The following is an 18,679-nucleotide window of genomic DNA, read 5'->3' as shown; positions in this document are numbered from 1 at the left end:
TTGAAATGGCTGTAGCAGAAGGCAGTTTGTTCACATAAGTGCAGGAGAGCGGTAAAATGATGAGCGTCTGCAGGCAACAGTGTGGTGGAGGTTCCTTACAAGTTTGGAGCTGCATTTCTGCAAATGGAGTTGGGGATTTTGTCAGGAATAATGGTGTCCTCAATGCTGAGAAATACAGGCAGATACTCATCCATCATGCAATACCATCAGGGAGGACAAAACCCCCAAATGTACAGCCAATGTCATTAGGTACCATCTTCAGCGTAAAGAAGAACAAGGAGTCCTGGAAGTGATGATATGGCCCCCACAGAGCCCTGATGACGACATCATTGAGTCTGTCTGGGATCACATGAAGAGACAGAAGGTTTTAAGACAGCCTGCATACACAGAAGATCTGTGGTTGGTTCTCCAAGATGTTTGGAACAACCTTCCTTCAAAAAATTGTGTACAGAAGGCAAAGGGTGGTCACATCAAATATCGATTTGGTTTAGATTTTTCTTCTGTTTGCTCACTGTGTGTTTTTTAAATTGATAAAAATCATTCTTAGCATTTCTTCACACCTTCCTAAAATCTTTGCACAGTACTGTATATATGAAGGTGTATACAGAAAATCATAGGATAGGACAGCTGCTATTGAGCCCAAGCTGATCTCATTATAAAAGGGTCAGAGATCAAAGTAAAAACAAAAAGTTTATTTTCATCATGAGTTTATTCTCAAATTCAAACCCATGTGCCTCATAAGTTAGGACACTGGCCACATTATCCTGTTGAGGTATGTAAGTACAGGTGTCAGCCTGTTATCTAAAGCTAACCTCAGAGAAACTTAACAACAGAACATGTAGCCGTACCTCACAGCCTACATTTAATGAAGAAGTCATTTTTTTTCCTTTTTGGACAGTTGACAGAGATGAAATAAGGAACATTAGCCGACCGATTCACAAGGAAACCATCTGACTTCAGCCTGGCCTGCAGGCAATTAATTTTTATCTTTACATAACAAGTCTTTCACACATGGCACATGTGCATTTCCTCTGCCAATCATTCGACATACAATTGTGACAGATTCTTATAAAGTCAGCAGCATGTTTCTGTAGTTGGTGACTAAGGAGCCTTTAGCACTTAGAAATCTCTTCAATCATTCCCCGACCCATGAGACTGGCTTGAAGAGGAAGTTATTATTCTTCGTGATCCTTCTATGTTCTACTCTCATAAAGCTACTTTCCTCCCATCCTCACTTCCACTGTCACTCTGCAAATGTGACGCAGTGTGAAAAGCTGCTCCGTTGATTGACGTGTTCACAGATGACCACCTCAGGGGGCTGATGAGGCAAGTCTTAGGATAGCAGTATCAGAAGAACATGTAAAGAAGGTACTGTGCAAGACAAGGTGGATTGGCATGAATTATGATCAAACATGATATTTAGAAGGCTGTTTTACACAGATGTGAAGTCGAGCCAAACACTGTTCACCTTGCAGCTTAAAGGAGAAGCAAAAAAACAAAAACATTTGACAATTTGGCATTGGTGAGCCTTTTGTTATTCCACCTTTATACTTAGAGACAAGGAGGCCAATTTGGATTTCTCTTGTGTCTGTTATTACAACACAACTTTGGCAGTGAATTTCTCTTTTTGCAGAAAGAACATAACGGCAAGCTTCAGCACTGAATCAATTATTTGCTCTCATTAAAAACAAAATGAAAAAGCCAATGTAGCAGAATCTGAAATTCTGCTTGATGTGGGCTCATTTATTTACTCATTCACTCTATAAGAAACCATGTTTGTACAAACACTGATTATTGTCTATTGTCTATTATTGATTATTACATGGTTAAATAGACCCCAGAAATCCACACTGCAATTCATTTAGCATTTTGTGATCATTTTTATCTCCTGCCTTTATTCAACAAACCAGTTGTCATAAGGGAAGCACTGTAATAGTGTGTAGTGTAGTGTGTGTTTATGTGCATCTAAGCAGTTAATTAGAAATAGACGGCAACACAAATAGTAGTAAATGGGAAAACAGAACACCATTAATTTTACCTTGAATGTGTATCATTAAAAATTATTCTTTTCATGCTTGTTATAAACAGTTTTAGTAAAAAATAAATAAATAAAAATGATCACAGTACTGTAAAGGGAAGAAGTCCAATTAGTCAAGCTCTATACTTTGAAGTATTTCCATTTTATGTAACTTTTTACACATGAACTCTCTAGTTACTATGTAGATTAAAACATTAGTTTATACATGTTTATATAAACATGATATACTCTTATGGATCCCTAACACCACTTCACCATCAAAATCTCACTTTCACACACAAATAACCCCAGAATACACTTGGTTACCAGTTTATTTGGTACACTTATCTAATGCAGTCTAATAAGATCTGTAATGTATTTACCTCATTGTTACAAACAGGATAGAAACGCCTCTCTGTATAGCTCAATACAACAACCACAAACTACAGCCTTCAAAATTCAGCTGAGCTTTAAAACCTACATCATCGAGGTTATTGCAGGGTTATTGTATCGGACTGCATGAATAATTAAATTAATTAATTTTCATCTTATTTCTTTCTATTTTCATATCATTTGACACTCTAAAAAGACCCTTCTGTGTTGTGCTTTTGATTCTTGAGTACTTACTGTAAGACATGTAATGTATATGTACGTATGTAATGTATAAAATTTAATATGACTGGAATTCTAAGTGAACAAAATGCAGGGCTTTTAATTGTGAATTAATATTTCGACATTTATTTATTTACACATTCCATTTATTTGACTCTCCATAGGGCACCATAGAAATAGAATAAAACGACATATCTGGGTAAATCTGCCACCACATGATGGAGTAAATCAGGGGTGCCAAACGTACGGCCCATGGGCCGGATCAGGCCCGTGAACGGGTTTAATCCGGCCCGTGAGATGATTTTGCAAAGTATAAAAATGAGCTGCAATTTTTCAATGAAAGAAACTGCTGTTCTAAATGTGTCCACTGGGTGTCACTACAATTCTGTTAAGCAAGCAAACTGTTTTTAGTGGGGCTGAGCAAGTTGGCCAAGCAAGTACAGCTAGCTACCTCTGAGCTACCTTACGCCTTCTACTTTGAACATTACGTGCTTTGGCACCCTCATTGCCCCAAAATGTCTCTGTCGAAAAAGAGAAAAGTGGACGCAGAGTGTTCCAAGAAAAATGGTCATCCTCCTATTTATTCGCGGAAGTTAGTGGGAAAGTGTGTTTGGTGTGTTCACAGCATGTTTCAGTGCTGAAAGAATATAACCTTCGTCGCCACTATGAGACTCCTCATGCCGACAAATACAAGAACTTTCAAGGACAACAGAGAAGAGAGAAGGTGAATGAATTGTTGGCGGGTCTGAAGAAACAGCAGTCTGTGTTTACTCATAGCGGAGACATCGGTGACGCTGCAGTGAAGGCTAGCTACCTTACTGCTAATGAAATTGCAGTGGCTTCAAAACCATTTAGTGAGGGTGAATTTGTGAAAACATGCATGCTGAAGGCTGCGGAGATCGTGTGCCCTGAAAAAAAATGCCAGGCTTTTGCAAATATCAGCCTGACAAGACAGGATTTCTGATCTTTCGGCGGATTTGGTCAGCCAGCTGAAGCGCAAAGTAAAGTCATTTACTTGTAGGCTACTATTTAGGACCAAAGTAAAACAAAGAAAACATCTGAAGTTGTCGTTATTTTTAAGTTATTATGCCATGATTTTACCGGTCCGGCCCACTTGGGAATAGATTTTCCTCCCTGTGGCCCCTGAGCTAAAATGAGTTTGACACCCCTGGATTAAGTGATCTGAATACTTTTGGCTGAAGAGGTAGGCTCTTTGTTGTAGTGATTCAAACTTCACGTTTAATTGACACGCTGGTATCACCACCTGCAGCACAGGGACACAAGCTGTTTACCTGCAGATAAAAACCCATCCTCAGAGTGAAACCTGAGAAATGACAGGAGGCTGTGTGACTGGTGGTTAACACACACACACACACACACACACACACAATCACAGAGAGAGAGAGAGAGAGAGCAAAGGGAGAGAGAGAGAGGAGGGAGGGAGAGAGAGAGGGGAGGGAGGCTGTCGTCAGTGGGAGCTGCAGCAGCATCAGCATCACCGGTATGAGTAACAGTGCGCAACTTGGAGAAACAACTACTCTGTCCGGAGGAGCGCGGGTCGTGTGTCCGCTCAGTGCGTGCGCCTCACGAGCCTGTTAGTGACCGTCGCTTCAATGTTATTCATGAGGACCTAAAGGTGCCAAAAAAAAACCCAACAAAAAACACCCGGACTGTCTGTGGATCTGCGGGGGAAAAAAAGCAAGCGATGGATTATGTAAAAAACCACAACAGGCCTACTTATCTCTCCTTCGTCATTTTGATGAGTAAGTACAGAAATTCACTTTTACTTCAATTGTTAGTGTTAAAAGGCGAAACGTTTAACTGCGCTTAAACTTTTCCCTCTTCAGTCCTGCGTCACCATGTCTTTAAACAACTGAATGAGCAAATATCTATCAAAAAAAATACCGCAATGAATTTAAAAGAAAATGCGAATTGATGAGTGTTTTCAACCATTATTGTTTTGCTAATTAGGAGTTGGTTCGTCGATATGAGCAGCAGGCGGCGCTGTTGTCCCACTCAGCTGCCATTATACCACTGTAGAAGAAGGTTATAAAAAGGGCGCCAGTCAAACCTTAAATTATAGCAAAAAAATGTGGAAAAATTATGTATTTATGACTTTTCTGGTTGTTCTGCAGCCCACACCTGCTGCTCCGTGTATTATGTCAGTCCAGCATAAATCATCAGATTTTAGCTTGCAGTTTCATCTGTGAATATGCAGCAACTGGCTGTGTGTGTGTGTGTGTGATTTCCACACACACATCCAAAGGTGTTTTCCCATCCACTTTGAAAAATCACATCAGTCGAGGTGTTATATTCTCTTGGGGCACACTTGAGGGAATTTGATTTACATTAATTTACACTGCAGCACGACAGCAAGACTTGGCAAGAAGTGGGCTCTGCAACGGCTCTCATAGCTGACAGCGGGTTTACAATCATAGAAGACTGCGTTGTGCTAGTTTGAGTGCTTACATAAAGAAAATAACAGTTATCAGTTTCCATTTACTTTAAAATCCCTCAAACTTTTTTATTTTTTATATTTTTTCCCCTATCAAATTCTAATTGCATTGTTTAGCAAAAGAAAATGTTTGTTTGTGCTTCTTGCTTATTAGATCAGATATGACCAGGCCTAATGTCACATGTATGGAGTGTCTCCAACCTGCAGAGGCATGTCATGTGGGCATAGAAATTACATATGTTCACTTGGATCCACTAGACCCGGTTCATTGGCGTTGCTGTGACTTCATCTGGCTTTAAATGTTCCCACGGAGCACATTAGTTCACCTTATATATGTTAAGGCCAGAATTGGATCACCTGCTTATTCTCATCACAGTTTTTTTTGTTGAGAATTTGTCTGGTAAATGCACAGGTAGTTTGTGCCGTTTCATTTTTACACTCACTTTACACTCATGGTCTCTTAAGCTTTCCCAATGAGAATACAGTGAATACCTTATTGCACATACCCTCAGCAACACCACCTTTCTTTTTACAGAGGAGAGCTGCAGCAGTTGAGTTTCTTGGCGTGCTCCCTCTTTTGCTCAAACTCCCACAGAGGGTGGACCAGTGTAAGTGGCTTTTACTGCAGTCAATCCCAGCCACAGGAGAAAACCCAGCGTGAGCTTTGCCAGAAATCACAGTATTATATCAGACCCTCCCTCTCCTGAGTTGTTCCTGAGTCGTGTCCAGCATGCAGCCTAGCAGAGGAGCAGTGGGACAGTCCTCTTATACCATCATACTGCTGTGGTATGACAACAGTGTCTCCTTGAATGTTCATATATTACTAATTTACAACAGCAACTATATTTTACAGTAAGAAAATGTTAACTTAAAGCTTTTTATGGTTATGTTTTGGCACTCACAGCACATGTTTAATGTTAGGGAAAGATTGTGATCGAGGCTAAATAATGAAAATGTCAACTGTGACTCAAAGCACTGGACATAACATGTTTATTGTATCAATATTAATCCAAAACCACAATCTTTTCCAAACTTCCCACCTCCCAAAGTTTTGCTGGCAGAACAAGAACCAATACTTCTTGTTTTTACAATTTTTTAATGAAATTATACATGTGCCTTCTGTTGTGGCTTATAAAAGCAAAAGTGGCAGAGTTTCCAACCAACATCTCTCCATTTTCAGTACTTTTTACTCTTTCAGTACTCTTTGCATAGTGAAAAATATACATTGCAGTCACTTTATGAAGCCGGCAGTACATCCTGGTGTTTTGTGTACCTCGTGCAGCCTAACTTTGTACAGCAGAAACACTAGAGTTGGTACGGACATTGTTGTTTCAGACTATGTTAACTGTTCCCTTCTCCCTGCCTCTACTAGCTTTGCCAAACGCCACATCGCATATTTCTAAATGGCACAGAGTGGCGCACGGCCAAAATCCAAAGATGCCATTGGTCTTTAAAAGAAAGTGTTTCTGATTCATTGCAATAGTTTTTACCAATTACCAGGAAGCCTCTCCTATATCCCCAAAAAACGAGAATAGGAAAGAATGCTTTGTTATATTGAAAGAATTTAAGATATGCAAAAAGATTACAAAAGGTCCAGTCCCACCCTGTAATTCTGTCTGTGCTATGTACCTTTTTAGTTTGCTGTCCAGTTTTATGCCTCCAGTAACAAAAAGCAGGTGAGTTAGTTTTCAGGTTTTGATTTGACTTGAAGCTTTGTGTTATTAAAGATATTGGCTGAGCGAGGCAGAGGCTTATATGAACTGATCTGGGGTTACTTGAGTTACTATTTATTCATGGTGAAATCAGAAAGGTTTCTAGTTCATGGCTGTGGAGGTATGATTGCAATGGAAAAAGTGCACTCCAGAAGTAAATACCACATGGGGTCGGGAAATAACTGATGATGATGCTGTTTTAATTGTTGATTGAACAGCAGTGACTCTCAAACAACTGTAATGTGTGTGTGTGTGTGTGTGTGTGTGTGTGTGTGTGTGCGCACGTTCAGCATTAATGGTTCCCTTCCAGCTAATCATCTGTGTTTACTTTGCACCTCATTCCCCATGTGTCTCTGTGAATGTTAAAAAAGACAAATCTGATCTGCACAGCACAGTTTGAATTTTTATTAGTGGAGGCAGAGCACACTACATCACACGCATAAGTCTTCTCATCCAATTAAAGCCAGTTTAGACCTTTTATGGATAATACGAACTCACCTCCAACACTTGCATGTTGCTTAAGTCAGTGCACATCTTGATTTTGTTTTTGGAGATCCAATGAAATGTTAAAGGTTGACCATAGATAGACCCAAGAGGAGCAGATTTAAGGTGTTGATTGATTGGTCAGTGCGTCGAACATTTCGGGGAATTAAGTGCTTATTCTCTAGAATATCAGGAGTCAGATGTCTGGCTGGTCTGCTGTGTGAATGGCCTTTGCAAACTTAACCACTTTTGCATCTGTATATTTTTCTTTTCCCTGCCAAACATCTCATTTCCTCAATGTTCCTCCTCTCGGATTTTCTCTGGTGGACGTTTGGGACAGACAACATTTCTTGGGACTCTTTTTTTCTTTGATCTCTGTGTTCATTGTTTTCCGCCTCTTTTTCCAGCAACCGCCTGTAACGGAGTGAGACAGAGACTGCGTTTCCTCCTCTGTCCTTATAGTAACACCAGAGACATGAGAGTCTAATGACTGTTGCTCAGGTATAGTTATAATGTAATGATGTATCCACAGACAGAGCGAGAGACACAGCAGATCAAAGCTGTGCCTCGGGGGCGTCGCTCGCTCTGCTTTCTGGGTAGCAGACAGATGAACAGCCAGCTGTGCATCATGCTCAAGGGTGGATGCAGAGCAGTCAGATGTTTTTATTTTTGAGAAACAAAGACACATGGATGCAAATAGGCAAGATAAACACAGTTAAGGAGCAGCAGCATTAGTTACTAGTTTCATTACAAATTAAGATAATTGCATTACAAAAAATGACCTTATAGATCATAATGTTACCGAATTTTCATAATTTACGGAAACATAATCAGCAGACTAACCCATCACGAACATAATCATTAGTTTCAGTTTACTTGTAACAGTATTTTTACACTGTGCTTTTAGTACTTTTACCACTTTAACCACCAAGAAAGAAAAACACCACAAAAAAAACCTCATCAGCAGGCATCTTGCAATGCTATACAGATAATACGTTCCAGTAGTTGGCAGATGACATTTATCTGGGTTAATAAATGGCTTCAGTTCCAAAAAGTGACAACAAGAGAAAAGGCTGACTCCCAGTGGGAAAACTATCAGCAAGACTGCAAAAAAAAACATTTTTTGGGGAAATCATCTTGAATGTGTTAAAGAACAGATTGTGCCAATCCGTCAATTTTTTTCAATGGTGTGGTGGACAGCGCTGCTTAAGAGCAGATGGCAAGTACTTTTCCCTCTGATTTATTCAATGACAAACACTCAGAGAAAATGTGTGTCTGGGGGTGAAGTGAAATAGTAGTGGAGGATTTCAGCCTATTTTTATGTTAGAAAATGCACATCTAGTCTTTTTACTGTAATTGCAGTCCTAATTGCAAGTTAATAAAAAGATCACAAAATGCTGCTATCGAAGGTCCAATATTATGCTCTTTCTTGCATTTAGAGACCCTACTAGAATAAGCTTGCATGGTTTAATGTTCAAAACACATATTTTTCTCATACCAGACATGGCTGCTGCACAACTATTTTCAGCATCTTTCTGCGCGCTCCAGTTTAGGAAAGCTTTGTTCTTGCCTTCATTATCTAAAACTTGTACAAATGAGATACGTCATAAGAACTCGTCAACAGTGTTTGTGTAATTACTGTCTCACTGCCAGACAGGGGAGACAAAAGCTCTGCACTGCAGGTTTAACAAATGGTTTGTAATGCACTACAATGTAGTTCAGTCAGTGGAGCTAGATTCAACAGAGGCTTCAAGAGAGTTCAAAGAAACTTTTTGACAAGATGCTTGATAATGTCTTTGGTAATCAGATCCCATCAAGATGATGCATGAGATGAAAAGGAATATCCCTGATGAAGGCTAGACACTGGTGGTGGGGATGAAGGGATGAAGAGCAATGAGGAGCAGAATTTCTGATGAACACAGCGGAAGGACCCCTGTGAGCTGAATATGATGAGGACTGGAGGTGAAAGCGTTGCTGGAGGGTTACATTGATTTGCTTGAAATGAGAGAGGAACAGCTCTAAACTTTGACAGCCATGAGATGATTGGCTCACGACTGTCGAGGAAAAAAAATACATCTGGTCTAATAGAGTGAAATGGCCACAATCAGATGATGAGATTGAAGAGGAGGAGTAAGCATGAAGATAAATCCCTGACTGAACTTCAGCTAATCTTCATTTGTGTGCAGATGAGAACATTTTCAAGTGTTAATGTGAAGTATTTGTCAGCAATGATACCTTTTCCTACGCAGGCATATTTAATGTAACTGCACCTGTGTTCATTCTTACATACCGATAAGAGCTGCAGCCATTATCAATTAGATGTCAACTATTAAATTAACCGCCAAGTGTTTTGATAATTGATTAATCGGTTTGAGAAATTTTGTAGAAATACGATTTCGTGTCCTTAAATGTGAATATTTTGTGGTTGCTGTAGCACACTGACAGTAAACTTAATATCTTAATATCTGATCACCATTTTTCAACATTTTCTGGCAACTTAGTTGAGAAAATAATCAACAGATTAAATGATAATGAAGATAGTCATTAGTTACAGCCCTGCTACTGATTATGTTAAACTTTTAAAATTTTTAGTGTTGCTAATTATTTCATATTTTGGAAACAAATCTTTTAAAAACAGACTTATGCTCTGATATTTTTACGGGTGAATAGTTAATGAGGCGAAGTAGTTTGCAGTTACAGTTAGTTTTTTTTGAGTTGTTCATTATTGAATGGTTCTGTCATGTTCATTATCAAACATCTGTGCCACTATCCTCCACAGTTTCTTCTTTATATCTTTACATCACACAGAGTTGAGTGAAGCTCAGCTTTAAACATGAAAATGCTTCTCGTTCCACAGGGCCCAAACTTCCATATGGTGAAGGACAACTTGGCCGTGATCTGACTTTATTAAATGAAAACAGGCCGCCGTCTGAGGAAGCAAAGGGACAAAGCAGAATAACAGAGTGTTCGATGTCACGTAGTCAAAGTCACATGTTAATTTATCACGAGACTTTCATGTTTTGCGGTATTCTGCACTCAGCGGTGTCCTGACTCCTTGGCTAAAGTAAAGACGAAGTAATAATAGTGTCAGAATAGGTTTTTGTTTCAGTGGTGAATAATGAACAGGCACACTTTAGCTCTTGTTCTCTGCCTGTCTGTTTTCTTAATGAATCATAAACATAATAACTTTTTTGGTCCTCATATAGCATACCAGATTAACAACACTTTGTCACCACAAAACATTTTAGTATTTAATATATTTTATTTTGTGTTTTCAGTTTTCTCCATTTTGTGGGAAACATGGCTTTTGCACACAGTTAAAAAGAATCAGTCTTAAATCACTGGCCAGCAGATGTTCATTTATGTCCGCTAAAGCAAAGCAGTGAGTCATATAGGAGGCGGCGCTGGCTCTGATTGGTCACAGTGATGTTCTGGCCTAATTTATGCCTCAGTGCTGAACTCAAAGACGAAGCTTTTGAGTGAAGTGCGTGCAAAGCCAGTGCTGTTTGATGTCTGTGAAGGAAGGTTGCCTCGACAGAGAAGGAGTTGGACTTTGTGGTTAGAGATGAGGAGGGCAGCCTCAGTCCCCTCAGACAGACATCAGAGCGACCACATTACAGACACTGTTAGCTGGTAGAACTGTGATCGTGAAGCACAAGGCTAATTTGTACATTTTAAGTAACGCATACAGCACTTCTAAAGCTCACAAACATTTTTCTTTGTATAATTAATTGGAAAAAAAACATGAAACGGCAAATTGATGTTGATATTTTCTTTATCTTACTTTACTTTAGGCTGCAGCTTCATATTAAACACGTACAGCCTTGAGACTGCAATTAATGTTATCTTGATGTCATCCTCCAAAAGCATTTCCCAAAATGTCAAACTTTTCCTTTGAGGTTTGGTTTTAGTGTCTCCTATCATACTGCAATGCTACTTCCACCAGTGCCCCAGCCAAACAACAGTCATCATTTGTTCATCTAAAGGGTTCCTGTGAGGAAAACCGAGGACTTTTTAAGTGGTTCAACAAACCACCGTTGTTGTTGATTTGAAGTGAGGACAGTGACCGCGTGGCTGTTCCAAGAAGGTGATTTAGTTATCTGGATGAATTTGCTACGTAAAACCCAGACCAGGTTTTGTAACTTTAATTCATGTGTCAGGTTACCTCATATGACTCAGTTAACCCACATCTTACAACAGATGATTGTTTTACTCCAGTATTAGCATTAAATTGTTAATATTTCATTACAGTGTATTATATATTGTGCTAACAAACATTACTGATATAAATAGCATTATGTAGCAACAGAAAATGATGCTAAGTTAGGATTTGTTGCTGTCTAGCACTAATTATTTGTATTAAATGACCTGTCCATCAATTTGAGAATGATGTGAGATAACAATCCTGATTTTAGTTTGAATTTGTTGATTTTAGTTGGATCAAGGATTGTTCATGTATGGACAGTGACAGTTTCTTGTAGCAGTAAAGATTTGACCCTCTACAGATCGGCATTCACAAACATATGCCGTTTCATGACAAGCATGCACCACAGGATGAAAAATGCATTGCAAAAACACATCACATTAATACAGTGAAAGCTTTTCACTATCGCCATCAAGCTTTTAGTCGATGCTTCTCTCATGAAAACGATATGTTCTTTTTCCATGTCAGCCAACTTGTCCCAAGTCACCTTGAATTAAAATTCTTCTTAGCTCATGTGTATGCTGCCTTTTATCACGTTCATTTGTGGCTGTCAGAGAAAAAGGGAAACAGACATAATGTATCTGAAAGTCGGGATGTGTTTTTGTTTAAAAAGGACATTTTGAGAAGAAACTGCATAACAGTGCAATATATCAGCTAACTGAAGCCAAGATGCAACCAATTAAATCATAAATTGAGTTATGGGACTTAATTATTCTGGAAATACCGAAAGCCTGATTCACTGCACATGAATGGGTCTTTCAGAAGCATGTCTGGATCCAGAGAGACATCCAAGAGTCACAGCAAAGAGGAGCATATTTTAACATGGGAATGGATAGTTACGTGGTTCTTATTAAAATAAGATGATATAGATGGGCATTAACTTCCTGGCCTCAGTTACCTACACTGGGTATCAAGTAGTATTCATTGTTTCCTTTTGCGCAAGCAGTCTGCACATCTGCTCAACTTGATGACACTAAACTGACAAAGTGGTTCAGGGTGGATAATGGACTGGTGTACAGTAGTGTCTTTTTTGTGAATCAGAGAAGAAGATTGCTAAGGGGTGGCTGATGATGAGCCCAGGAACTGTGAATCTATCAGAGACACATTGTTTATTGCATAAATGTGATGCTTCCGATAAAAGTATTTTTTGTCTCCAGTTCCGGTGACCGTTGTGGCAGGATGCATTGTGTTTTCAGTTTGTCCACCCGCCTGTCCGCCTGTCCGCCTGCCATTCACGTGAACACAGTATCTCAGAAACACCTTGAGGAAATTTCTGGCGGAAACATGTCATCCTCACAATGACATCATAATGTTCTGCAAAAACACTTTTCTGGCTGTTAATTCAGGGACAGAAGGGGAGATTGAGACCATATTTCACGTTTGGTTGGATACTGAATCAGTGACACTAATGGCGCTTTTCCATTACACAGTTTTAGCTCTACTCGCCTCGACTCGCCTCTACTTGACTTGACTCGACTCGACTGGGTTTGGGTCGTTTTCCATTACAATTGCATACCACCATAAAGGCGGCCCGAAACTCCAGTGGCGTAATTTGTACGCGGCACAAACACAACACAACTAAGGACATGGAGTGTTTGGTTTGCATGTAGCCATTTACCTCGTTCACAGAAATAATAAAAACGGGTTAGGCTTAGGGGCTCAAGTCGAGTCGAGCCGAGTAGGTGCTAGTGGAAAAGCGCCATAAATTTGGATCTGGTGGTTGTAAATGGCAACTTGACCAGTTGGTACTAGGGTCCCAAATTGTCCCATCCATTGGAAATGTGTGCCTCTTATCAGTTACTTCCATCGATTCCTTCATGTTTTTCTGACAGTTCAGAACTTTAATGTCAAACTCAGGAGTCTACACTGCTAGAAACGTGCAGCATGAAGGAATCATGGTGGATAGGGAAAAACAGTCCAAAGCGTGGCTTCATTTCATGAAAAAAGATGATAACAGTGGTCGCATCTGTTAGCAGTGATGGTTGTCCCCTTGCACCCCCATGCATTTCAGGGTGGGCCCCAGCCACGGCACCATTACAGATGTGCCGTTACTGTGGAGCAACACGATTCTGAACGTGATTGTTTGATGATAAAAACTGTGCAGGACTATTTTTCCCCACACAGAAAACTGATCAGAAGTCACAGAGCATCAGACTGATAAGCAGAATCTGTAATGGCATTAGTATCAATAAAAAGTTATCAATTCCAAGCTCCAGTTTGCGGTGGCACGCAACTGTGTGGTGGTATTTCAAGTTTTCCTCTCGCTGCTTTTCCTTCTGTGTCCCTTGGTTGTCACATTAAGACAGCCTCTTACTGAAAATTGTCCAAAAATGATTTCCATCTGAAATCAATTTGAAGTCTTCATTGTCTAAGCACAAGGGAGGGTTTTGAGGACAAACGGTGAACTAAAAAGTCCAGTTAAGATTTTATTTTCAAACCATGAATAATATCACTTAATTTTCTTCTGTTTCTTCATGAAGCTGCTCCAATTATTACAAATGTACTTAATGACTTTAAAACTGTATTTTGGTGCTCAATTAGATCTATTGAACCTATTTTGTCCACTTCATCTCTATTAGTTAAAGATTGTGGCTCTGACATGTTGTGTGTCGTTACTTGAAGAATTGTTACAGACTTTATGTTTCATATGAAGTTCAGCACTTCCCTTAACCAGCCTGTCAGTGGGGTGTAAATGTAGGTTGTTTTTGTCTTTTTACTACATTGTCAGAGTATAATGAAGGATGTTATTTCTTATTTGCCTTTTAGTTTGTCTTTTATCAGTTTGTTTCTTTCTTAATGATTGTTTTTACAAGTTTTGCATTGATACGTTTAAATCAGAGTTGTACCGTTTTTTATAAATTACATACCAGTGAAGGAAAAGATAACACATTAATTATTTTTCTATCCTAGTCTGCACCTTATTACTGAAATTATGAGCATTGCTAAGCCCCATAATAGGACTGTGGGGTAAGCCATAAAGTTTTAGTAGAAAAACATAGGTGGTATCAAGTTTCAATAGAAGCCTAATGATTTAATAACTGGTCAGGCCAAGTATTGTCTCCTATTTCCAGTAGTAATGAGGGCTGTAACCAATTGCTCCCAAGCTGCCAAAATGTTTGTTCTTTTATTTGCCCATATTACACCACTGAACACATTAAGGCCAATTTGGAGGCCTTCAGAGAGTTTAGACTTTGCCCGTCCATGTCTAATACTTCTATTTTCTAATGACCTTGGAGATGACTGACATGAAATTAGAGGACAAAGTAGATTTATGGTTCCGAGTCGTGCTGGTATGTACAAATGGTTTCCAGATATGTCTGGAGCTAAATACATGAGGTGTTGGGAGGTAGCAGTGTTTGCTTCTTTTGGACCGGCCTCTGAGCGAAGACAAGAGCGCTAATGTGTTTTGCAGTGTGTGACGAGCAGATGAGAGACAGGATATGAAATGCAGCAATAATGTGTTTAAAGTTTAGGCTGAAGGTTTAGTTTAGTTTAGCAACACATTGTATTTGAAAAAATAAACCCTGAAGTGAAATGATGATGCTAATATTTTTACAGTTAACCCCCCCCACACACACACATCTGAATGGTGATGCATCAAACACCAGTAAAAACAAACTGTTCCCCTCTGGAAGGAACAATAACATGTTTTGAGCTGCACATTTTGTGTCTGACATTACCAAACTTTAAAACTCCCATCAGACAAAGTTCTGTGCTTTCTTTTGGGGCACAGTCTTTGGTTCATGACCCGAGCAATTTGACTAATGAAATATTTATTTTTCCAAACATCAGTAAATTAGATATCTTCCAGGGCCCCATTTGGTTACTTAGTGACCCAATGTGGCATCCCAACCCACAGACTGAGAAACATGGTTCTAGAGACAGAGGGTGCACACTGAAAATCACTGGATTAGAAACAGAAAATAGCATCAAAACAATGGAGTAACTCTACCCTGTACCAATTGATTGTTTTATTTCACTGTTGGTTTACAAAACAGCCCCATGTCTCAAGGGTTTTTTCTACCTGTGGGTTCTGGGTGAATCAAAAACCATTATTGTGTATAGTGTTAGACTGACCCACTGTTACGCCTGGAGAAAAGCATGATTCAGACAGCAGGTGGTTAAGGTTGGCACACAGGCAGACAGGAGGGCAGGCAGGCAGAGATCACGGAAACAATCCAGTGAGGGTTCTGCAGAAATTAAGTCAGGAAACAAACTGTGATCAAACAAACCAGGAACACCATAAACTAGGAGAAAATGCTTCTCGCAAAGGAACAAAGACAAGCTGGCACAAATGAAGGGAAGACACAGACTAAGTAGGCAGGTAATGAAACACGGGTGTAACTAATCAAGGGAAGAGAGACAATCAACAGTGGTGGAAAGAACACAGTTGGAGGAGGTGAGTAACAAAATAAAATGACATGAGCACAAGAAAAAGACAACATGAACTCGGGCACGGAGCGGGACATGACACCCATGGTGCGTCATATAGGATGTGCAGTACAGATTGCGAAACCTTTTGAGGCACATTTGTGTTGTAATTTTGCTGCCGTGTCACCTAGAAATTACATTTATACACAACTAATCTGCAAAACCTGATGCTGTTAGATTTTGTTTCCTACTCACATAATATGGAAGTGTTGATATTGATCTGGCAAGTTGCAAAGATGTAGATATGAAACATATCGGTTTGCTCACAATGTGTTTCATTTGTTTTCCATCAAACTTTTTATGGCCATGACTAGGCTCACAGCACTTAAAGGTCAGAGAAAGTCCACAGTGTGGTTTTACACAGGATAAGTGTGCTGTGACTCTAGACACAATGTGTTTATTAACATTGAACACCATGAGCTTCACACAGCTTTATTCACTCTAGAAAAAGGTCACCACAATGTAATTAGGAAAACAAATGTAATTGTAATTCTGAGGGGACAACTTTACTAGAATGAATTATTTTTCTAATGCTTGACTGATTGTTCTACATTTGTACTTATTTTGAAACTATTATATTGGTTATATAAGCATTTTATATGTGTACACAAATGTAAAAACAGCTCAGAATCATGTCTGGCTCTTCAACATGGATTTCTTTAGAACATCACATTTTGTAACATTTTTGTAACATCTGGTATTTAATCCAATAAGAACTAACTGAATTATAACAAGTAACTTGCACTATGTATGTATGAAAATTCAATTTATTTTTATCATTTTTAACTGTTTTGATCCCAGAGAGAAAATTGGATTTAGACTTTATTGTCACTGTCATATAAAAGACAGCAATATGGTGTGCGGGGAAAAAGGGGCACAGAGACCTATGATTGACTGTAAAAGTAGCAATTGTGAACAATATGTGAAATATTTTTGGAATATTTCTGGAAATATTTTTATTCTTAGTCATAGTGTCATAGTGGTTAATGTGATTTGCAACAAAGCACTTATTGAACAAATATTGAATAACTACTGTACAGGGAGACCGGGCATCAGACGAAGTAATTTCTTTCATTTTTGTTTTATATCTCTTCAATTTCTAGGTTTAGCAAAGGAAATTTGGTCAGTGTTTTGAATGCGAGTTTGACTTTGACACTCATATCAGACCTGGAGGAATCAGGGAATTAGCTGCAGATTATTGGCAGAAAGTGAATCCTCATTCAGAAACTCTTGTACACAATCATCTTACCTCAATTGCTCTGGTAAATTGCAATGATGGATGGGAGCACTGTCTAATTCTGTAATTTTATAGTCAGTTTTACATCACCTCAGTGTCACTGTGGCACCATCTATATCCCAAGTAAACACTTCCCTCATCCTTTGTAACCACTTCAATTTGAAACTTCCCCAGCAAGCCTATTTCCAGATGTCACATTGGCTTTATGTCTCTGAAAGCTTTGGAAACTGGTTCTGACTAGATTTTGGTGTTTAGAGAAGATGACAACATAGCTAATAATATACACGTGCCTCTTAATAACCTTGTCTTCATGGTAGCCTGGGGGGTATATCTTTTCTAGTAAAGGGGGTGTTATCAAGCAAGACCCTCTGCAGCCCTGGATGTGTGGACTCTGTTTCCAGGCGCCAGTACTGTAATGAATACATTCCTTTAAGTTCATTGGAGACTGACCAGGGATTGTTGTTTATTCATCACGCCTCTAATGACAGAGGCAGCCTTTTGATTAAGCTCTACAATATGCTGAGAAGTCAGTGCAAAGAGGGCAAATATTTGTGGGTGAGATTTTTGTTCGGTTTGATCTGCTCTCGTTTTCTTTCTGAGACACCCTCATAAATGAAGTAGAGGGTTCGTACACTTGAATATGCTCATAATTGCGCACTTGCAAGCAATTACAACTCAAACACACCCAATAACTATGTCAGCAAGAGCAAGGGTAAGCTCTTTACAATGTAAGCCAGTGAGCACTTTTATTATGTGAGTTGAATGCGTGAAGCTTTACATTTGAAGCTTTTGTGTTTTTCCTTGTCAATGAATCCACTTCTAGGCCCCTTCACACTTGATGTAGGCAAGCTGTCATTGGATGTTTTAAATCATGGTTAACTGTATAATCAGTTGAGCTGACAAGTGTCTTCCAAGGGTGAATAAAGAGATAAGAACAGAGAAGGAATGAGGGATTTGAGGGGATCAGGACTTTGTCAAGCTGGCGGAGAGAGATGAAGCTTCACTCTTAACAGATGGTGACTTTGCATACATGGAGATGGATTCTTGGCTTTTTAGACTTCCATATTGCAGTCAAAGGTCATGCAGCACTGCTCATCATGTTAAAATGTGCAGAATTGCAATGCTGTTGTAAAGGAAGGCATGAACTTCACCAAGTGTTAATTACACAATAGTCTCAGTCTTGTTTTTATAGATGGCACTCTCTGTCTGTTGTCTGTTTATCTGCTTCATGGAAACATGATGCAAGGATTCATCTTTCTTTTAGGCTGAATTGTGATCACTTAAAGGAGAATTCCACTGATTTTACAAATTGTCTATTGAGTAAGCTTAGTTGTATAATGCAGTTTGTGGCTCCAGAGGGAGCTGCATGAAGTTTAATGAAGTTTAATGATGATCACTTAAGTCAGAAAGAAGAAAGCTTATCAGACCTCTGTAGTCAGCTCCTCAGGTGTGTTTGAGGCTAGCAGCTCAATGCTACATTAGCCACACTACTAGCATAACACACCAGAAACTCTTAATCTTGTTTACA

At 39.2% G+C, this 18,679-nt stretch overlaps 1 protein-coding gene across 2 annotated transcripts in view; it reads left to right on the top strand.

Annotated features, from left to right (window-relative positions):
- Window positions 1-4,150: 4,150 nt before the first annotated feature.
- The window catches only part of ltk (leukocyte receptor tyrosine kinase), a 48,014-nt gene continuing 33,485 nt past the window's right edge, over window positions 4,151-18,679 (top strand). The window contains exon 1 of one of the 2 annotated variants that reach the window (XM_070842189.1): window positions 4,151-4,392. In XM_070842189.1, the coding sequence (XP_070698290.1) occupies window positions 4,335-4,392 (58 nt within the window). In that variant the 5' untranslated portion in view covers window positions 4,151-4,334. The remainder of the gene's footprint in view (window positions 4,393-18,679) is intronic. The other variant, XM_070842187.1, reaches the window with a different exon arrangement.

The sequence above is a fragment of the Pempheris klunzingeri genome, chromosome 13, assembly GCF_042242105.1.
Source record: "Pempheris klunzingeri isolate RE-2024b chromosome 13, fPemKlu1.hap1, whole genome shotgun sequence".
NCBI classification, from domain to species: domain Eukaryota; kingdom Metazoa; phylum Chordata; class Actinopteri; order Acropomatiformes; family Pempheridae; genus Pempheris; species Pempheris klunzingeri.
Note: the sequence above shows the minus strand (reverse complement) of the source record. Positions and strands in the feature narration are given on the sequence as shown.